Here is a 21725-nt window from a genome sequence, read left to right as displayed (position 1 = left end):
TAGAATGAAAAAAATACACTTTGTCACACATTAGACAGAAATTTTAGACAGATATGTAAAGTCGTAATTATTCACACTAAATTAGCAAAAAGAGGACAATACATGATAGGCTAGATGAAAAACCTAGGTAGAAAGTTACGAACAAATTTCAGTTGAGAAATGCATGCATTGATAACAGATGAGTACTGGGAGAAAAAATTGACAAAATGTTAAAGAATTATGATAGAATATAGGATAATGGACAATTTTTGTCTTTTTTGAGATGTATTAGTATTATAGTCATTATCACTTTAAACAGGAAATAAATTTTTATGAGTTAACGATAAAAAGATTTAGGAAGTGAAAAATTAGAAGGCATTCAAAACAAAATAGGAATGATGAGGAAAAACTATAAAAATAGAACTTAAAGGTTTTATTGAGTGTGTTAGAAACAATGTTGACTTATTTAAAACAATTCACCCACTCAAAAACTTGTTATAAACGTACAAAAAGTCATATAATTAATACTTGACTAAGAAAAGTGATCCCAAGTTCTTTTCTTCCTCAAAATGTTTAAAAGTAATCAGAGCATACTGAATTGCTTCTCAACAGTAAAAATCAGTAACAAAGTATCACGGATGGCAAGAAAGAAATGAACAGAATTCTCCAAACTCTGCCTATGAATGACACCTTTCCCTAGGAACTGAAATCTCAGCACGAAAGAGGCGAACAGCTGTGCAGTGCCAACTGCCAAGGGAAGATGTATCGAGCAGTGGTTACCACAGAAACCAGCGTCCAAACTACACCCGACACACGGAAACATCGAGTGGAAAACAGAACACTGGTAACAATAATAAACCTGCGTTTCTGGAGCCTCTGGATGGGAAAAGGGACGGGAGAAGAAGAGAGACAAACTTTAGCAGTATGACCAGAGACAGCGTTGGCGCCCCTGACAGAAACGACAGGTGTGAAGGTTCCCTGGGCAGAGGCTCTGCTCCTTATTTGGGGGGCGGGGCGGATCCAGAATCCTTCAAGATCTTACGGATGGTCTTCAAAGAGCAAGGACCGGGCAATGTTTACCCCGTTTCAGGAGCTCCACAACCCTGGGTTAAAGACCCTGCCTCGGAGATAAAGGGGACTGGCGGCCAGATATTCTCACGCACTCACGTCATTCAATCAACTGTCATCACAGGACAGATTTAAGGCAAGGATGCCATATGTCATGCCAGCAGCCCTGCCCTCAGCACCCAGGCCAGAAGAGGAGCTCGAGAGGTATTTATTGAATGAATGTTTGTGTTGACAGGTGCTGTGCTGGGGAACAGAGATGAACAGGTATGATGCTCTAACACAGCAACTAACGTTTACTGCGTGCACTCTGTGTGGTTGTACATGTTTACATTTAATGCGGATTCGCACACTTCACCCCTTCGAAGGAACCCCTATCAACAAACCCATCCTATAGATGAAGCACAAATAGGGATAGAAATTTGCCCTCCAGTGACCCAACCAGTAGTAAAGTGACGGGAGCCCCAATTCTCTCACCCAGAGAGCCTGATTCCAGAATCAAGCTCTTGGGAGCTTCCCAGTGCAGCAGAGGTATCAGAAACGGTAAACGGGTGGGGGGAAGGCGCAAAGTGTGACCTGGACTAAAGGAAAAACAGGTAAGATGTTTTGGCAGATCCTTGCTAGTTCTCAGAGGCGAGAAGCTGGAAAGCTTCCCAGGGAGGCGATGCTGGCTCAGGTCTTGAAGAGAAGTAGGAGTTCGCGATCCAGGCAGGGATTAGGAAATGACTTTTTTTTTTTTTTTAAGGGAGCTGGACAGCTCTCGTCGGACTTCAAGCGTCTAATTTGTGTCGGGCCCCAAGCCACCTCCTGGCGGGCCTGAGCCCAGACGCCCCGGCACTCGCGGAAATAAGCCGACGCCCGGGGGGACGGGGAGGAGGAGGAGGTTTGAAGGGCGCCGGGGCCGCGCCGGGATTCCTTGCAGGCCTGGCACGGCGGGCGCACCAGAGGACTGACCTTCCCGGAGGTGCCGTCCCCCAGCACGACGATTTTCAGTTGCCGGTCCAGGCTCTCCTCCTCAGAGTCCGACATGGTGTCCCAGGAACGAGGCCCGCCTCCCCTCCCTCCCACCGACCCCACCCCCGCGAAGTAGAAGGAGGAAGGGAAGGAGGGGGATCTCCGGAGGCGGGGTAGAGGAGGAAGGCCGGCAGCGGGGACAGACTCCCCCCACCCCCGGCCCCAGTGTCTCAGAAGCCGCTGGAGGTAACTGAGGGCAATCACTCGCCGGACACCGTCTTGCCCGCCGCCCCGCCCCTTGCGCGCGGGCCCGCCCCCCCATTGCGCGCTACGTCGGATGCGCAGCCCCGCCCCCACCGCGCGCTACGTCAGGCGCTCGGCCCCGCCTCTGCGCCAACCCGCGCAGACCGCGAGCCTCCCTGGCGGGCCGGCCGAAGTGCCGGCCTGGGCCGAGGGGCCTTCGAACCGAGTAGGCGAGACGCGACACTACCCCTCGCAAGGAGTAGCGAGATGAAGAGAAAAAAAATTATAATTTAAACTAGGTAGAAAAAACAGGAGCAGAGTAGCGCATAGACTTTCTGTGAAATCCCCCTGTTTCCATCATCTGCCCCTGTGGAGATCCCTGAAGCGAATGGTCTAGCCTGACAAGGCGGGTGGGTGGGGTGACACCGAGGCTGCGCTCCGCGGTTGCCATGGAAGCCAGGACCCGGAGGCGAGGCAGCGGGGCGGGGCCTGTCTCTGGGCGCCCGGGACGCCGGTTGCCAGGAGGAACGCGCGCAGAGGAGGAGGGGCCTCGGAACCGGGTGGGTCCTCAGGGTCGCGCGTCGGGAAGAACTGCGCTGCCGTCAAGGAGCAAGCGACGGCTAAGGTCTTGTAACTGCCGCGGAGTGATGCTGCGAGAGTGAAATGTCGGCTTGGCGCTACCTTCTTGTTTTTTCCGCCTTTCAGACCCTGGGTTTTCTTAGCCAAACGGTTCCTTCACGAAGTGCTTAAGCTCGAGCCACAGTTCTCAAAGTGTGGTCCGGGGTACCCTGCGGGAGTACCAATAAAGTCAAAACTACTTTCCTAATAATTCATTTTTCTTTCCTTTTTCACGTTCGTGCGCTCACAGATATACCTAGAAGTTTTCCAGAGGATGCATAATCTGTATGGCATCACCACTGAGAGCTAAAGGGGCAGAAGTTCCTCGGTATCCATTTCAGTGCAATAATGAGAGTTATAACTTAACATAAAAACTCTTTGGAGTTCCACAATAATTCTTAAGAGGGTAGAGGGGGGCCTTGAACCTCAAAATTTGGAGAACTGCTATTCTGAATGGAGGATCTCAGTCCATTAGAGTAGGTAAAGAACATAATTGAATGTTTCAGATAAACTACACAATATTAATGCCGGCCTACTATGTCTCCTTGTTAATTACTTCTCATGGATTATCACATTCACTCTTCCTGGGAGCCCTATAAACTAGGTAGAATTATCTCATTTTACAGATTAGGAAGCTTAAGTCACAAAAAACTTAGCTCAGAGGCAGTAGTTCTCAAAGAATATGGGAATTCAAATGGGAAAGCAGTACAGAGTAAAGAAGTACTCATGCTGGCAGCCGAACTGAATTTCTAATCACAGACCCTCACTCACTAGATGTGTGACCTTGAGCCTCAGTTTCCTTATCTATAAAAGAGAGGCACCACCTTTTTCGTAGGGTTGAGAATTAAAGTAACCACTACAAAAATAACATAGTATAATGGCTGGCTTATAATAGGCACTCAGTACTAACCAGTATCACCCTCCTCGACATCATTAGATATGGTCCATGTCGACGCGTCACTGCTTTCTACTCATGTTACCTTACATCCAGGGCGCCAATGTAGAGCCTCAGTCCCTTCACCTGTAGATAGAGCCATCCGCAATAGTCACTGCCCAGTTGCTCTTAGTCCCCAACTCTTTCCCTTTTCCACTCCACCACCATCACTACCAACTGTCTACATCACTAGGTGTGTTCATGAAAATTAGGAGAAAAAGGTAAGTGAAAAAGCTCTGCAAGTCCTTTGTAAATGTTAGGTTGAGGGATCTGTTTCTGATGAGGACAAATTTAGCCCCTCTTGTCCATGATGTCTGCTAATGTGGCTGCAATTGGCTTCCCCACTCCTATCTAATGGAAATGGTTACATGACCCAGTCTGGCCAATGAGACAGAAGGATATCCTTTGGGAGACATCTAGGAAAGATTTTTCCCTCTGATTTAAAAAAAAAAGAAGAGGAGAAATAAGAAAAGAGATGCAGAAGGCAGGCTATCCCCACCCCCTTCCTTTGCTGTCATACTTGGATGAAGACATAATGCTTGGAATTGCTATAGTATTCTTCACTCTACCTTCCAGGCTTCTTATTTTGTGGAATAATACTAAGATACTTAAGTGATGTATTCCATTACTTGCACACAAAAAAACATCTCAACTGGCACCAGTACTTTGGTTAAAAACCTGATTTAGTTAAGGCCCTTGGATTTTGATCAAACTTGCCATTTTCTAGTCACCAGTTTCCTAGACAACTGCGTTGTTGGAGAGACATCATTTATATGGGTATGGATTCATCCCTCAGACAGTATTGCTGCATGAAACAACTGTATTCTTTCAGTGACCATATCTGTGGCAAAATTCCAAGTTGCAAATTAGATCTAAAGACTTGAAGCCGTGTGTGTGTGTGTGTGTATGAAAAAGTATTCCTCCTATGTGGAAGACCATGCTAGCTAGCACTGAAAGCTTTGGTAGGATGCCTTACCATTCTAAAGAGAAACAGAACTGCTGCACAGGAAAGAATGTCCCTGTGGAGCCTCTGTAAATGCACACAACAGGGTCACACACTAAGGGAGTCTTTCTAAGTGGTCTCAAAATGAATACATTAAACAATGCTTAAAGAGGGGTTCTAGAAATTTCAAAAAACTGAGGTTCTTTAGATAAGAGGTAAAAGTAGTTATACAACATAAACTTGTCTGCTATCTGTAAAACCGCCTTTCCACCGAATTTTAAGATATCTTTTCTAATATCCCTAACAGATGACAAACCAAACTTTGTTGTATATATCCTGATTCAAGGAGTTTATTCTCTCATGAAGCAACTTGGACTTTGGACAGATTTGTTGTTGTTTTTCAGTCGCTCAGTCATGTTCGACTCTTTGCAGCCCCATGGACTGCAGCACGCCAGGCTTCCCTGTCCTTCACTATCTCCTGGAGCTTGCTCAAACTCAGGTGATGCCATCCAATCATCTTGTCCTCTTTCGTCCCCTTCTCCTACTGCCTTCAATCTTTCCCAGCATCAGGGTCTTTTCTAATGAGTCAGCTCTTCGCATCAGGTGGCCGATGTACTGGAGCTTCAGCATCAGTCCTCCCAGTGTATATTCAGGATTGATTTCCTTTAGGATTGACTGTTTTGATCTCCTTGCAGTCCAAGGGACTGGTTATTAATACATTCTTTCTGAGATGAGCTGAAGTCTCTCACTAAGAATTCCAGCCAATGGTATTGAGTATGACTTCTGGAATAAGACAGAACTTCCCAATTCCAAAGAAAACTCTTCAAGTTGATTTTCTGGGAAGATTGAGGGCAGGAGAAGAAGGGAGCAACAGAGGATGAGATGGTTGGATGGCATCATAGACTCAACGGACATGAATTCGAGCAAATTCCAGGAGATGGTGAAGGACAGAGAAGCCTGGTGTGCTGCAGTCCATGGGCTCACAAACTGTCGTGCGTGGCTGAGCAACTGAACAACAACAAAGGGGGGTGTTGCTGATCAGTGGGGAAAATATAGTGTCACTCAAAGTGTTGATTTTTAAAACTGAAAGTCCACCTCCTCCTTTATTCCAAAATAAATTCCACATGAAATAAGTATATTTTTAATGAATCCATAACAAACTAGAAAAATAGGTAAATATTTATAGCATGGAGTGGAAATAATTCATATAGGCATGGCATGAAGCTCAGTCAAAAAATTACATATTGAGATGGATGAAACTGGAGCCCATTATACAGAGTGAAGTAAGCCAGAAAGAAAAACAACAATACAGTATACTAATGCATATATATGGAATTTGAAAGATGGTAACGATAACCCTATATGCGAGACAGAATAAGAGACACAGATGCATGGAACAATTTTATGGACTCTGAGGGAGAAGGTGAGGGTGGGACGTTCTGGGAGAATAGCATTGAAACATGTATATTATCATATGTGAAACAGAACACCATTCCATGTTCGATGCATGTGACAAGGGCTCAGGGCCGGGGCAATGGGATGATCCAGAAGGATGGGATGGGGAGGGAGGTGGGTGGGGGGTCCAGGAAGGGGAACACATGTAAACCCATGGCTGATTCATGTCAATGTATGGCAAAAACTATTACAATATTGTAAAGTAATTAGCCCCCAACTAAAATAAATAAATTTATAAGAAAAAAAAAAAAATTACATATTTAGGTGTACATAAAATTTTAAATACTTACGTGGCAAAAAAATGCCATTATGATCATATAAGCTTCCACCAAAAAAAAAAAAATAGATGAGGAAAATTAGAAAAGTTACACATAATATATTTTAAATCTATTTGACATTATCAGAGAATTACCAGATTATGACATGGGTAATTATAGAGCTCAGAGGAAGGAAGCCCAAAGATCAAAAACAAGCACCAAGGCCCACTCTCCCCAGGAGGTACTTGCTGATTCAAGACTAGAGTCAAGAGAGAGAATAAGTAGCACTTTAACAGTCTCATAGAGCTGGGAGAAGAAGTGCAAACAGTGAAGGTCAGGACTTTCCTGGTGGTCCAGGAGTTAAAATCCACCTTGCAATACAGGGGAGCCAGGTCCAATCCCTGGTCAGGGAACTAAGATCCCACATGCCACAGTGCAACTAAGTGTACCACAACTACCGAGTTTGCGTGCTCTAGAGCCTGCGCTCCACAACAAGTAAGGCCAGCATACCACAACTAGAGAAAAGCCCACAACGAAGAGCCAGCACACTGCAATGAAGACACAGCGGAGCCAAATTAAAAAAAAAAACAAACAATGAGGACTTCCCTGGTGGCAAAACTGATTAAGAATCTACCTACAAATGCAGGGGACATGGGTTCAATCCCTGGGGCAAGAAGATTCCACATGCCTCAGAGCAACTAAGCCTGTGTACCACAACTACTAAAGCCCGCACACCCTATAGTCAGTGAGCCGCAACTATTGAGCCCGAGTGCTGCAACTACTAAAGCACAAGCACCCTGAGCCTGTACTCCACAACAAGGGAAGCCACCTCAATGAGATGCCCTTGCACAACAAGAAAGATTAGACCCCACTCTCCAGAAAATAGAGAAAGCCCTGACAAAGCAATGAAGACCCAGTGCAACCAAAAATAAATTAAAACTATAAAATAGAAACAGTGAAGGTCAAGGCACATCACAAAGGAGGAACGTTTGTAAACCAGTCCCCATTTTTCAGGTTAAGAAGTTCCTGAAAAGCTATATCTTAAGAGTTAGGGTGGATGAACTGGAAATAGATCACCTCCAAAGAAACTGAAGCCAGTGTTTGTGTTACCTCATTCTTCATTGAACTGAGATGCTGATGCCCCTGAGTACTAGAAACAAAGTCCTATTCTCTCTTTAGGAGGGTCAAATTATCTCTACAATTTCTCACTATCAATATCTAGCACTCAGTCGAAACCTTTGTAACCAAAAATCAAGAGAAACTGTGAACAACAGAAGTAACCCACAGACATCCAGATAATGGACACATAAAATATGGTTGTTAAATAGCTGATATGTGAAAGGACTTATATAACAAGCTAGAGAATTTGGTCAGGGAAGTTGAAAATGTAAGAGAACCAAGTGGAAAGTACCAATAAAAAATACAATAACAGAAATAATCCCAATGAGTAAATTTAATAGCAGATTAGACACAGTTAAAGAGAGAAATAATAAGGCAGACGATAACTCAGAAGAAAATAAATGAATGACACAAACACAGTGGGGAGGAAATTACAGAAAAGACCATAAGAGATATACAGAATACTTTTAAACTATATAACTGGAGTTCCAAGAGATAATTTTTTTCTTGCTGCACCACAAAGGTGGCACCTCAGAGCAATGAAAAATGGACTCTCTTTTCAGTGAATAATCTTGGATCAGCTGGATATTTATATAAAACAAAAATGAACCCTAGTTTATATTCTACACCATATTCACATAGCAATTCCGAGCATTTTATAAAGCTAAGTTTAAAAATAAGGAAGGTTTGAAAAGATAGATTAGAAAAAATATTTTCATGGTCTTGGGGTAGGCAAAGACTTCTTAGAGAAAATGCAAAAGAAACCAATCAACTATTAAGGGAAAGGCTAATTAAATGAGTTATACTAAAATTCTAAAACTCTGTTCATCAAAAAAATCTTTAAGGAAATGAAAAATGAAAACCCTACCAGTGGAAGAAGATATTTTCATTTCATATAACTCATAAGGGAATTGTATCTAGAATTGAAAAGGTTTACACAAAAGAGTCAGACATGACTTAGGAACTAAGCAACAACAACCAAGTTCAAAAAGAAAGAGACACAAATAAATCAATAGAATATTAGACATGAGGCTTGAATAGACATTTCAAAAAATAGACAATAATGTTAAAAAAAATCTTAACTTCATTAATAATCAGATAAATATAAAGGAAAACCACAATGAGCTACCACTATACCTTCACCAGAATAAAATTGCAAAGACTGACATTGCCAAGTGTTGAAAATGTGGAGCATTATATGCACTGCTGGTTTAAGCATAAATTTCTGTAACTCCTTCAGCAACCTGTTAGGCCTCAGGTTGTCCATAAAGTTGGACATATATGACCTTCTTGTTGTCGTTGTTAAGTCACTCAATCATGTCCAACTCTTTGTGACCCCATGGACTGCAACATGCCAGGCTTTATATACTTCAATATCTCCCAGAGTTTGCTTTAACTTCTGTCCTTTGAGTCGATGATGCCATCCAACCATCTCATCCTCTGTTGCCCACTTCTCCTCCTGCCTTCAATCTTTCCCAGCATCAGGGTCTTTTCCAAAGAGTTGGCTCTTTGCATCAGGTGGCCAAAGTACCAGAGCTTCAGACTGAGCATCAGTCCTTGCAATGAATAATCAGGGTTGATTTCCCTTAGGATTGATTGGTTTGATCTCCTTGCAGTGCAAGAGACTCTCAAGAGTCTTCTCCAGCACCATGATTCAAAGGCATCAGTTCTTCAGCACTCAACCTTCTTTATGGTCCAACTCTCACATCCATTTAGGACTACTGGAAAAACCCTAGCTTTGACTATACAGGACTTTATAGGCAAAGTGATGTCTCTGCTTTTTAATACACTGACTAGGTTTGGGGTGACAGAGGATGAGATGGTTAGATGGCATCACTGACTCAATGGATATGAGTTTGAGCAAACTCCAGGAGATAGTGAAGGACAAGGAAGCCTGGTGTGCTACAGTCCATGGACTCTCAAAGAGTCAGACACAACTTAGCAACCAAACAACAATTAGGTTTGTCATAGCTTCCCTTCCAAAGAGCAAGTGTCTTTTGATTTCATGATTACAGTTACCATCTGCAGTGATTTTGAAGCCCAAGTAAATGAAATCTGTCACTGTTTCGACTTTCTTGCCTTCTTTTTGCCGTGAAGTGGTCAGACTGGATGCCATGATCTTAGTTTTTTTAATGTTGAGTTTTAAGCCAGCTTTTTCACTTTCCTCATTTATCCTCACTAAGAGACTCTTTAGTTCCTCTTCACTTATAGTCCAAAAATTTCATTTCTTAGTATCTGTCCAATCAGTTCAGTCACTCAGTTGTGTCCAATTCTTTGCGACCCCATGGACTGCAGCACACCAGGCTTCCCTGTCCATCACCAACTCCCAGAGCTTGCTCAGACTCATGCCCAGTGAGTCGGTGATGCCATCCAACCATCTCATCCTCTGTCATCCCCTTCTCTATGCAGTCAAGATGCATCTAAAGACATGCACGAGAATGTTCATTGCAGCATTATTCACAGTGCTCCAAAACTGGAAGATAATCAGATGTCCATCAACCATTGAATTGTGACATATTCACATAATGAGATATCATGCAGCAATTAAAATGAATAAATTGCTATGTTACAATATGGAAGAATTTCATCAATACAATGTGGAATGAAAGAATCCAGACACAAATGCGTACATCCTCCATGGTTCCATTTATATAAAGTTGAAGAAAACCCCTGTGGTATTAGAAGTCAGAATAATGGTTACCTCTGGGGAGGAAGAAGTGGGTAATGATGAAGACCAAGGCACAAAAGAGGCATTTAGAGTGCTGGTATCACTCTCTTTTTTTTACTTGGCTGGTGGGTTGCCTACTGGTTTGTCCAGTTTCTCATACTTCACTTAGGTATATTTTTAAAAATTACTGCAATTTTTTGTATGTTATTCTTAAAAAGATAAAGATACTGGGGAATTTCCAGCAGTCCAGAGGTTAGGACTTCAAACTCTCACTGCCTAGGGCCCAGGTTCTATCCTTGGTCAGAACACTAAAATCTCATAAGCTGCGTGGCCCAGCCAAAAAAAAATTATAAAGATACACATACATGGTTAATAGCAAATGTAGAGTAAAACTAAATCTAGAAGACTCTAAGCCAAGTTATTTATAGCCATTAATAGTAGCAAGATTATAGAAAACTATCATTTTCCATGTTATATATTTCTGTATTTTATGAATTTTTTATAGTAAATGTGAATGTATGTTGCAGTCAGAAAAACAACATGCAAAAATACATCAATAACAACAAAAGATTAAATAGTTACCTACAACCCTTTTCACTGTGGGCAGATGAGAACTTTATTGTGTGACAAGAAGATTCCACTAATATAGAAAACCTGTTAGTTTCATAATCATCTAAGAGCCTTTGTTTGAAAAGAAAAAAAAAAATCTTGTTTGTAAGAGAACCCCAGGCTGGTGTGTGAGCTGCAGATTCCCAGCTGTCCACAGTTCTGCCTCATTGCTTGGGGACGTGCTTCATTGAATGCTAAAGCAAAGCTCCAGACAAAACCCAAAATTTGTAAAGCAGGAGAGTTCTCAAATCACCTCCACAGCTGTGAAAACCAGACCTATTACAACCTACCAGTGAGTCTGGCACAGTTAAATAAGGTAATATATGTTGAAACATCCTAAAAAAATTAGAAGCTGCAGTATAAATGCAAAATACTACCTGGAACTTGAATGTGGGAGCTTTGGGGATGGGTATTTCCCTGGCCATCAAGAACTAGCATAGAGAACTCCATGAGTATTAATGAAAATCTGAATTTCCAGATTCCATGCACTGGCAGTGGTACATATATTCTTCAAGACATAATATCCTTTGCTTTGATCCCTTCAGAAACCTTGTTTTCCTCAGCTTTCCTCTATATAGCATAACTGCTTTACCTGTAATCTCCCCTTAGCTGCATCATCTGGATTTCCAGTTTACCTATGTTTTTGAAATTAGGTTTCAGACATTCAGACAAGTAAGGTGGTATTACAAAACACTATCTTGCCTTCAGGATAGCATTTTCCAAAGGCAAGTTCTTTGGGACACTAGTCCCATGAGTTGCTTTTCAAATAAAGTTTGCAAACAGCTATAGCTACCCCACTTTTGTAACATGATGGTGCACGTGAGCATAACAGACTCTGAGAATATTGCCAAAAGCACTCTTTTGGACTTTTTTTAACCCCAAATTTCCCAAACTTATTTGACCAAAGTTCTATTGTACTGAGATTGCATAGAATTAATGTTGTATAAAACATTATTTCAGAAACTCTACAACTATGGACTTTCCTGATGGTCCAGTGGTTAAGACTTCACCTTCTAATGCAGGGGGTGCAGGTTCAATACCTGGTTGAAGAGCTAAGATCCCACATGCCTCATGGCCAAAAACCAAAACACAAAACAGAAGCAATATTGTAATGAATTCAATAAAGATTTTTAAAACTGTCCACATCAAACAAAACCCAAAACTAAAAAATTCCAATAAAGAAATCTTAAAAGCAGTTAAGCAAGTGATTTTCAATACTTATATCTCTATTATACAAAATTCATATTAAAAAGATTTCAGTTTCTCCTTACACATGTGAAGACTTCGATTTGCTGATAAATGTTTTGATTCAGAACGTATTTAAAGTTTTCTCAGTGCCTTTGCAATTATAACTCAAATAAATTCGTATCGTAAGGACATGAAGATCTACTCAAGCACAGTGGTTAAAGCACTGGCCTAGAGTCAAAGAGATTTAATTTTCATTTGTGGTCAAGTTTACGGGCTTGAACAAGTAATCTAAATTCTATGAGTTTCGGTTTCCTCATCTATAAAACAGAGATTATAGTAATATTCTTTCTTCATAGGGTTTGTCAATATTATACATACATACATTATATGTAGGTATACAATGCAATGTATGTATGTATACAATGGACCTAAACTTGGGGGAACTCTGGGAGATGGTGAGGGACAGGGAGGCCTGGCGTGCTGCAGTCCATGGGATCACAAAGAGTCGGACACGACTTAGCGACTGAACAACAACAATGCTTAGTACAACAGTAAATCTACGTTAGACCCTATTATTAAAGTGTCTTATTTTGAAACAGATAAGCACATTTTTATTTACTGGGCTTCCCTGGTGGCTCAGGCAGTAAAGAACCTGCCTGCAATGCAGGAGACCTGGGTTCAGTCCCTGGGTCAAGATGATTCCCTGGAGAAAGGAATGGTTACCCACTCCAGTCTTCTTGCCTGGAGAATTCCATGGACACAGGAGCCTGGCGGGCTACCATCCTTGGCATCGCAAAGACTTGGACACTACTGAGTGACTAACACTTTCACTTTAAGCACATTAGAATATAAATATTCAAATGAGTTTTGCCAATAAATCAAAGTCAAGTTATACAGTTAAACCAGTGATGGTAATATTTTTAAAATATCTTTTTTGGAAGCTGAGTAAACAGAGAATAAACTTTCTGACTAAATATGAATAAATTAAAGTTTGGGGTAATACATGAGAAACACGTTTCTAAAAATACAACTGAATTCAATAAAATGTGATAGAGTCCCTATATGTGAAAAGCCATGGGTTAATACTACATTCTGTGTGACCATTAATTTTGAAAAACTAGTTTCCTGGAGAAGAGATTCTACCTCAAGACTGAAATGTAGAAATCTTGCCTGAGTTTCCAGTCTGCTTTGTCGCTGCTGTTGTTCAGTCACTAAGTCGTGTCTGACTCTTTGTGACCCCGTGGACTGCAGCACGCCAGGCTCCTCTGTCCTCCACAATCTCCCAGAGTTTGCTCAGATTCATATCCATTGAGTTGGTGATGCCATCCAACCATCTCGTCCTCTGTCACTGCTTTCTCCTCCTGCCCCCAATCTTTTCCAGCTTCAGAGTCTTTTCCAATGAGTTGGCTCTTCGCATCAGGTGGCCAAAGTATTGGAGCTTCAGCTTCAGCATCAGTCCTTCCAATGAATATTCAGGGTGACTTCCTTTCAGATTGACTGGTTTGATCTCCTTGCAGTCCAAGGCACTCTCAAGAATCTTCTCTAGCACCACAATTTGGAAACATCAATTCTTCAATGCACAGCCTTCTTTATGATCCAACTATCACATCCATATATGACTACTGCTAAAACCATAGCTTTGACTGTACAGACCTTTGTTGGCAAAGTGATGTCTCTGCTTTTTAATATGCTGTCTAGGTTTGTCATGACTTTTCTTTCAAGGAACCCATCTGAAAAATTTCAGACATGCCAGTCGAACGCAGTCAAGTGGACCAATTCCATAAAGTTCATCTCTCTCTGTCTCTCTCTTTACACACACACATATACACACTCTCTAATGGTTCTGTTTCTCTGCAGAAACCCTGACATGTGATGGAATTATGACTTCACTGGATTACTCATTTTTTAATTTATTTTTTAATTGAAGAATAATTGCTTTACAGAATTTTGTTGCTTTCTGCCAAATATCAACATGAATCAGCCATGGGTATACATATGTCCCCTCCCTCTGGAACCTCCCTCCCATCTTCCTCCCCGTCCCACCCCCTAGGTTGTTACAGAGCCCCTGTTTGAGTTCCCTGAGTCACACAGCAAATTCTCATTGGCTATCTATTTTACACATGGTATTGTAAGTTTCCATGTTACTCTCTCCATGCATCTCACCTTCTCCTTCCTCCCCCCCACCCACACGTCCATAGGTATGTTCTCTATGTCTGGTTCTCCATTGCTGCCCTGCAAATAAATTCATCAGTACCATCTTTCTAGATTCCATATATATACATTAGTATACAACATTTATCTTTCTCTTTCTGACTTACATCACTCTGTATAATAGGCTCTATGGTTTACTTTTTATGCTACCTTTGCATATAGAAGAATTTCTCTGTTTTTGAGTGCTTGTTATGAACCAAATACTTTATGAGGAACAGGAATATACATGATCTAATTTCACCCTCATAATGATCCAGCAAGCTAAAAAGTAGTAGATCTCAAATTATTATGGGCTTCCCTTTGTGGCTCAGGTGGTGAACAGTCTGCTTGCAATCAGGGAGACCCAGGTTCTATCTCTGGGTCAGGAAGATCCCCTGGAGAAGGGAATGGCTACCTACTCCAGTATTCTTCCCTGGAGAATCCCATGGACAGAGAAGCCTGAAGGGCTACAGTCTCTGGGGTTGCAAAGAGTTGGACATGGCTGAGTGACTTTCACTTTCTTTCACTTTAAATTATTATAAATTACAAATTATAAATTGCCTTACAGAATATAAGACCCTGCTTAAGGAAGAGGGTAGAAATGTAGAAAAGCAAAGTAGGAAGTAAGGAAATTAAAAAAAAAAAAAGATGGGAAAAAAATTATTCTGAAAACCCATTGTTATTTACTCAGGAAGCATTTTGAGTTACCTTAGGCTGAGCCTAAGTAGCTTTTCTCAAAGAAAGTTTAATTGTGTCATAGCGAAATATAGTACACCTTTACCTACTTACTCGACACTCTAATAACCCATGGCATACATGTAAAAAATGTTTAAGGATAAATATTGGAAGAAATATAGAATAAAATGAGAGTCATATGAGTTTAATTTCAGCTCTACTTATTACCAGCTTGGAGGCCTTGGGTAAGTCTCAGTTTTGTTACTCATAAAATGGAAATAAGAATAAGCACCTCACAAGGGTACTTTGACCAAATTAAATGCCGATAATCTGAAGAACTCTTCAGACTATACCGGGAGGTACTCATTTTTTCATTTCAGCTTCCTAGCTATTATATCTACATTTTTCCTACAGTTTACTTAGTATGGCAGAAATAAACTTGAAAAAGGGTGAATATTTGCTCCTAGCAGCTTTGCAAACTGTATAAAGTCCTCACAACATAAAACTAAAAACTTTCAAAAAATTACAGTGCTTTTCTTTAAAATGGAACTTTCATAAATGAAAATTACAATCACTGAAATGAAAATCTTAGTGAATGGATTACGTAGTAGTAGTAGCAGTGTAAAATCAAGGCCAGTTGAAACAGCTCAGTAACTGGAAGATAGATATAATGAAATTACTCAGAATGTAACTCAAATATACCAAGAGATTTTTTTTTAATGAAAGAAAGATTAAGAAACATGGAAGATAAAAAATAAGGTGTAACAAAGAGTTGGAGAAAGAAGAGAAGATGTGGAAGAATTCTACAAGGTTAAGCTCGAGCATTTTCCAAATTAATAAAAACCATTAAAATGCAGATAGGAAAACACAATATACTAAGTGGAATAATAGAAAGTGACACCTAGACTTACTGTGATAACACTCCATAATCTGACAAAAACCAAAAAAAATGTTTTCGTATTTTATATACTAATCACAGACTCAAATTATTTTATTTTCCTGTAATCAGGAAAGCACAAAATAATGATGTGTTACAATGGTGCATTTAATTGTTACTTTTAAAGCTTTTGGAGTTTTTCTTGTATTTTGTTACCTCTCTCCATCTCTGTATCAGGCCAATTCATGACTTGCTGGAACTCATACCACAAAGCATTTTTGCCAACTATTTATATTCTTTCCTTACTTAGGTAAAGTAAATCCCACACTTTCTCAGTGGGGTTAAGGTCAAGACTCAGAGGGGAGCCACTCCTTCCTAATTAGTTCCCCAGACTCCTCTTTTTTTCCCTTTTTAAATGGCCACAACAGTTTAGAAAAATGTTTGGAGTCATAATCCTCCTGATAAATGAATCCCTGATCAAGCAGCTGGTTTCCAGAAGGGACTCCTTGCTGTGCTGCAATTAAGTTGAAGCTGAACTCCAGTAGTTCAGGTCAAGCTGAAGTACTTGAGGGGACCATACCTGTCTCTGAGCTCTACTGTATAATATGCAGAGCTACAAGACTCCAGCTTCTTCTCTCCAAAGCACTCACCCAAAATATCAATTTTCTTAGTCAATGAGAAAAATACTTATTGTTGGGAATGCATGGGAAGGACCTATACTGGTGATCTAAAGTAGCAGAAGATCCATGCTTTCAGAGAGTAATGACAATTTAATACCATCCTAGAAATCGTAAAAATAATTTTCTACTTATACATAATATACTTAATTTCTGAGTTGATGAACAGTCACGTGTTAATAGTGGTACCATATTATCTGTACGAGATTTTGCAAATTTAAGTCATTTTAAAGGGAAATATTTATTAAAAAAACAGTTGTATCTCAGACTTTAAAAAGTAATGCACAGGAAATTACAAAAGGCTACATCCTGAATACTGTAAACCATCACACTTTAAAACGAACACACACACACACATGAATGCACACAGAACTGTTCACCTGAGCACATGCTCAATGTAGAAACTTCAGCTACTTTTATAGATTTATTTTCCCTCTCTGATTCTTCTAGGTTAATAAAAATGTTGCCTACATATGCCATGTGAAAGTACAGTCCTTTGTCTTGATTTCTGGGACAAATATTAATAACCTCAGAAATGCAGATAACACCATCCTAATGGTAGACAGCAAAGAAGAACTAAGGAGCCTCTGGATGTAGGTGAAAGAGAAGAGTGAAAAAGCTGGCTTAAAACTCAACATTCAAAAAATTAAGATCATGACAAAAGATGGGGAGAATATGGAAAGAGTAACAGACTTTATTTTCTAGGGCTCCAAAATCACTGAGGATGGTGACTGCAGCCATGAAATTAAAAGACAATTGCTCCTTGGAATTAAAGCTAGGACAAACCTAGATAATGTACTAAAAAGCAGAGACATCGCTTTGCCGACAAAGGTCCATATAGTCAAAACTATGGTTTTTTCAGTAGTCATGTGGGGACGTGAGAGTCGCTCCATAAAGAAAGCTGAGCGCTGAAGAATTGATGCTTTTGATCTGTGGTGCTGGAAAAGACTTAAGAGACTCTCTTAAGAGAGTCCCTTGGACAACAAGGAGATCAAACCAATCAATCCTAAAGAAAATCAACGCTGAATATTCATTGGAAGGACTGATGCTGAAGCTGAAGCTCCAATACTCTGGCCACCAGAGGTGAAGAGCCAACTCATTGGAAAAGACCCTGATGCTGGGAAAGATTGAGGGCAGAGCAGGTGGCAGAGGATGAGATGGTTGGATAGTTTCATTGACTCAATGGACATGAGTTTGAGCAAACTCCAGGAGAAATTGAAGGAAAGCCTGAAGGGTGTGCTGCATGCAGTCCATCAGGTTGCAAGAAGTTGGATATGACTGAACGACTGAACAACAGCTGTCGATAATGTTATATTGACTATGAAGCTGATTTGTATTTTTGTCAGGAGACAACTTAACTTTCTTGCTGTCAGTGCCTCTAAGAAGAAACAGACCTTTCCAAGTGACCACTGTGATACTTTTACCATAATTTCAGAAAAATATTTTCAAATCTTTCTAGAAAAAAAAAACAAACTCAGAGACATTTTGGAAGACAATGAGAGTCATTGTGTGGAAAAAGATGATGGTCACCCATATTCCACTAAAGGACAAGAGACAGGCTCATAGAAGAGGTTTGCAAAAAAGAAAATAGAAAAAGAATTAGTAACCAGAATATTGTGAGTTTTCTAGAGGTGTTATGACAAATTTCCCCAATAGAAATGTATTAGTTCACAGTTCTGGAGGTCAGAAGTCCAAAATCAAAGTGTCCATAGAGCCATACTCCTTCTGAAGACTCTAGTGAAGAATCCTCCTTTGCCTCTTCTAGCTTCTGGTGGCTCTAAGCATTCCTTGACTTGTGGATATCTGATACAGACAAGGAGAAGACCTCTGTATGTCTCTTAGGAGGACTATCGTTGAATTGAGAGCTTTTCTAGTTAATCTAGGATGATCTTGTCTCGAGATGCTTAATGTAATTACATCTATAAGGACACCTTTTCAAGTGGTTAGGGAGCTAAGATTCCACATGCCACAGAGCAACTAAGCCCCCACGTCACAACTACTGAACCTGCATGCTCCCAAGGGCATGGAGCCCAAGTGCCACAGTTAGAGTCTGTGCACCACAATGGAAGATCCCCCATGACACAGCCAAGATATAACACAGCCAAATAGGTAAATTTAAGTAAATATTTTAAAATAATCTATAGTTGGGAAAATCAAAACTTTTTATTGTTTTAGATAAAAATATACAACACATAACTTGGAGTAGGAAAGGAGCTGTTAAGGAATAAAAATAAAACTACAAAAAAAATATAATGATCCCCTGAAGATTAAAAAAAAAAAAAAACACTTTAGTTTAAAAAGAAAAAACACTGTAAACAAAGTTAAAAAGCATGGTATGAGAGAAAACATACATCACTTATATAACTGATAAAATTCAAACTATGAATTTAGCTTAAAATGAGTCTCCAGTCCTAGTGCTCCTAGGCACAGAGAAAAAACAAAACCAAATCATCCCTGGAAGAAGGCACCCTTATCCTATGATACAAAGCATCACCACAACTAATTTTCCATGAAGAAATGAACAGTACACAAAGATAATTAGGACAGAAGGAAATAAGGCACTGTGAACAACAGTCACCTGAAAGAACAGACAGCACAGACAGACCTTAAGTAACTAATAGAATAGAATTATTAATGCAAATTATGAAAAAACATGCTCTATGTTTAAGGACATAAAAGGAAAGTCTGAAAACTGGAATATTTTTGCAGGTAAAAGGAATTGATTGAAAAATAACAAAGCAGACATTCAGAAATCAAGTAATATTTCTTAAATGAAATTTAAAATAATTGAGTTTAAAAACACAACAAACACATTTGACACAAATGGAAAAAGAATTTGTGAATAAGATAGTCCAGATGATAGTATCCAGAATGCATAACAGAAAGAAAAAAAGGTGAAAAATGTAAACTAAACATTGAGAAACGTAGGATAAAGTGAAATGGTTTATCAACCATCCAGTTTGAACTCCAGAACACAATGAAATGGAAAACAGGGCAAGTGTAATATTTTTATTGATAAGGGATGAGGTTTTCCAAAAATTTATGAAAGATATTTATCCACAGCTTCAAGAACTGCAATAAATCTCAAACAAGTTAAATGAAAACAAATCCATATCCAGATACACCCTATGGATGTGCAGTTCAAAGACAAAGAAAGTGTCTTTTTTTTTTTTAGGTTATTACAGAATACTGTGCAGAGTTGTCTATGCTGTACAGTAGGTTCTTATTGATAGTCTATTTTAAATATGGCAGTGTGTACATGCCAATCCCAAATTCTCAATCACAAAGACAGTGTGACAAAAAGTGTGTTAAAATGAGGTTATCATTAAAAGAGTGGCATATGGACTCATGACTTCTCAACAGCCATAGTAGAAGTCAAAAGACCAACAAATGGGTTCTCGAATGTTCTACAAGAAAATAACTGTTGTGCTAGATTTCTATACACAGAAATAATATTGTATTGTTCAAAGAAAGAGATAGATTAAGCCAACAAAAATTATTTACCACCATTAGACTCACTCTACGGAGAAGGCAATGGCACCCCACTCCAGTACTCTTGCCTGGAGAATCCCAGGGACGGTGGAGCCTGGTGGGCTGCTGTCTATGGGGTCACACAGAGTCGGACACGACTGAAGTGACTTAGCAGCAGCAGCAGCAGCAGCAGACTCACTCTAAAGAAAATTTTAAAGGATGCACATGAGGCAGGAAAAATGATTTCTTAAGGACAAACATCCAAGAAGAACAAAGAAAGTGATCAACATGTGAGTAAACAAAGGAATACTGAGTTTATAAGCTATTAATAATAATAATATTCTATAATGTTTAAAGGGTAAAACTAAAATACAGTACAATAATAGCAAATAAATCTGGGAGAGAAAGGAATAAATGGAACAAAATGGTCTAAAGTCATGATGAAGTAGGACTTATCCAGGGAATGCAAGGTTGGTTTGACATTATAAAACTAAATAATATAATATACTACATTTAAAGATTAAAGAATAAAAATTATGACCATCTCAGTAGATAAAGGAAAAGATTATAATAGAGTCCAACATTCTTTCATGATTAAAAAAAAATATTTTAACAAATTGGAAATAGAAATAAACTCCATTATTTTGACAAAGAAATTTGACTCAGATGGTAAAGAATCCATCCAAAATGTGGGAGACCTAGGTTTGATCCCTGGGTTGGGAAGATCCCTTGGAGAAGGGAAAGGTTACCCACTCCAGTATTCTTGCCTGGAAAATTCCATAGACAGAGGAGCCTGGTGGGCCACAGTCCATGGGGTTGCAAAGGGTCAGACATGACTGAGCAACTTTCACCACCAGCAGCTATAGTAAATACTACATTTTGTGTTAAATAATTCAAAGCTTCCATTTGAGCTTAGAAAGAGGAGTCCCACTATCACTGATATTACTTATTGATGTACTGGCAATCCTAGTTGGCACCATAACTTCAGTTCAGTTCAGTTCAGTTCAGTCGCTCAGTCATGTCTGACTCTTTGCGACCCCATGAACTGCAGTACACCAGGCCTCCCTGTTCATCACCAACTGCTGGAGTCTACCCAAACCCATGTCCATCAAGTCGGTGATGCCATCCAACCACCTCATCCCCTGTCATCCCCTTCTCCTCCTGCCATCAATCTTTCCCAGCATCGGGGTCTCTTCCAATGAGTCAGTTCTTCGCATGAGGTGGCCAAAGTATTGGAGTTTCAGCTCAGCATCAGTCTTTCCAATGAATATTCAGGACTGATTTCCTTTAGGATTGACAGGTTTGATCTCCTTGCAGTCCAAGGGACTCTCAAGAGTCTTCTCCAACACCACAGTTCAAAAGTCTGGAACATCCTATAGACAGAGGAGCCTGGCAGGCTAGAGTACATGGGGTCACAAAGAGTGGACACAACTTAGTGACTAAACAACAACAATAATCTTTCTAACACAGCCTTCCAAACCACAGAGACAAAATGCAATCACTTTTAACAGAAAATTTATATTTACATTAAAAATCTCAAGATATAGAATATAATATTTTTAATTTTTAGTTAAATTTTGATATCCCACTAAATTCATTTTACAACACACTAATGAGTTGTGACCCACTGTTCCAATTACTATTGCAGCATAACAAATTACCACATACTAGGGATATAAAACAATCACCATTTTATTATGTTCCGGGATTCTGTTTATCAGGAATTTGGACAGGGCACAGCAGGTGTGGCTTTTCTGTGTTTTGCAATATCTGGAGCTACAGCTGGGAAGACTCAAATGACTG

The 21725-nt window shown here is 40.0% G+C and overlaps 1 protein-coding gene and 1 long non-coding RNA gene across 6 annotated transcripts in view; both read right to left on the bottom strand.

The window, feature by feature from the left end:
- RAB28 (RAB28, member RAS oncogene family) overlaps positions 1-2304 on the bottom strand; it is a 101084-nt gene extending 98780 nt beyond the window's left edge. For all 5 annotated transcript variants that reach the window (XM_081486248.1, XM_081486178.1, XM_081486350.1 and 2 more), the window contains exon 1: positions 1999-2304. In XM_081486248.1, coding sequence (XP_081342374.1) covers positions 1999-2073 — 75 coding nt within the window. In that variant the 5' untranslated portion in view covers positions 2074-2304. The remainder of the gene's footprint in view (positions 1-1998) is intronic.
- A 257-nt stretch (positions 2305-2561) lies between these two features.
- LOC145504960 (uncharacterized) lies at positions 2562-3934 on the bottom strand. The gene is made up of 2 exons (XR_014052674.1): positions 3770-3934; positions 2562-3029 (listed from the first exon to the last, which is right to left on the bottom strand). It is a non-coding gene; the product is annotated as an uncharacterized LOC145504960 (long non-coding RNA).
- Positions 3935-21725: the final 17791 nt, after the last annotated feature.

The sequence above is a fragment of the Giraffa tippelskirchi genome, chromosome 1 (genome assembly GCF_054371585.1).
Source record: "Giraffa tippelskirchi isolate mGirTip1 chromosome 1, T2T-mGirTip1v1.2.pri, whole genome shotgun sequence".
Taxonomy (NCBI): Eukaryota; Metazoa; Chordata; class Mammalia; order Artiodactyla; family Giraffidae; genus Giraffa; species Giraffa tippelskirchi.
This window is presented reverse-complemented; position numbering and strand designations above follow the sequence as displayed.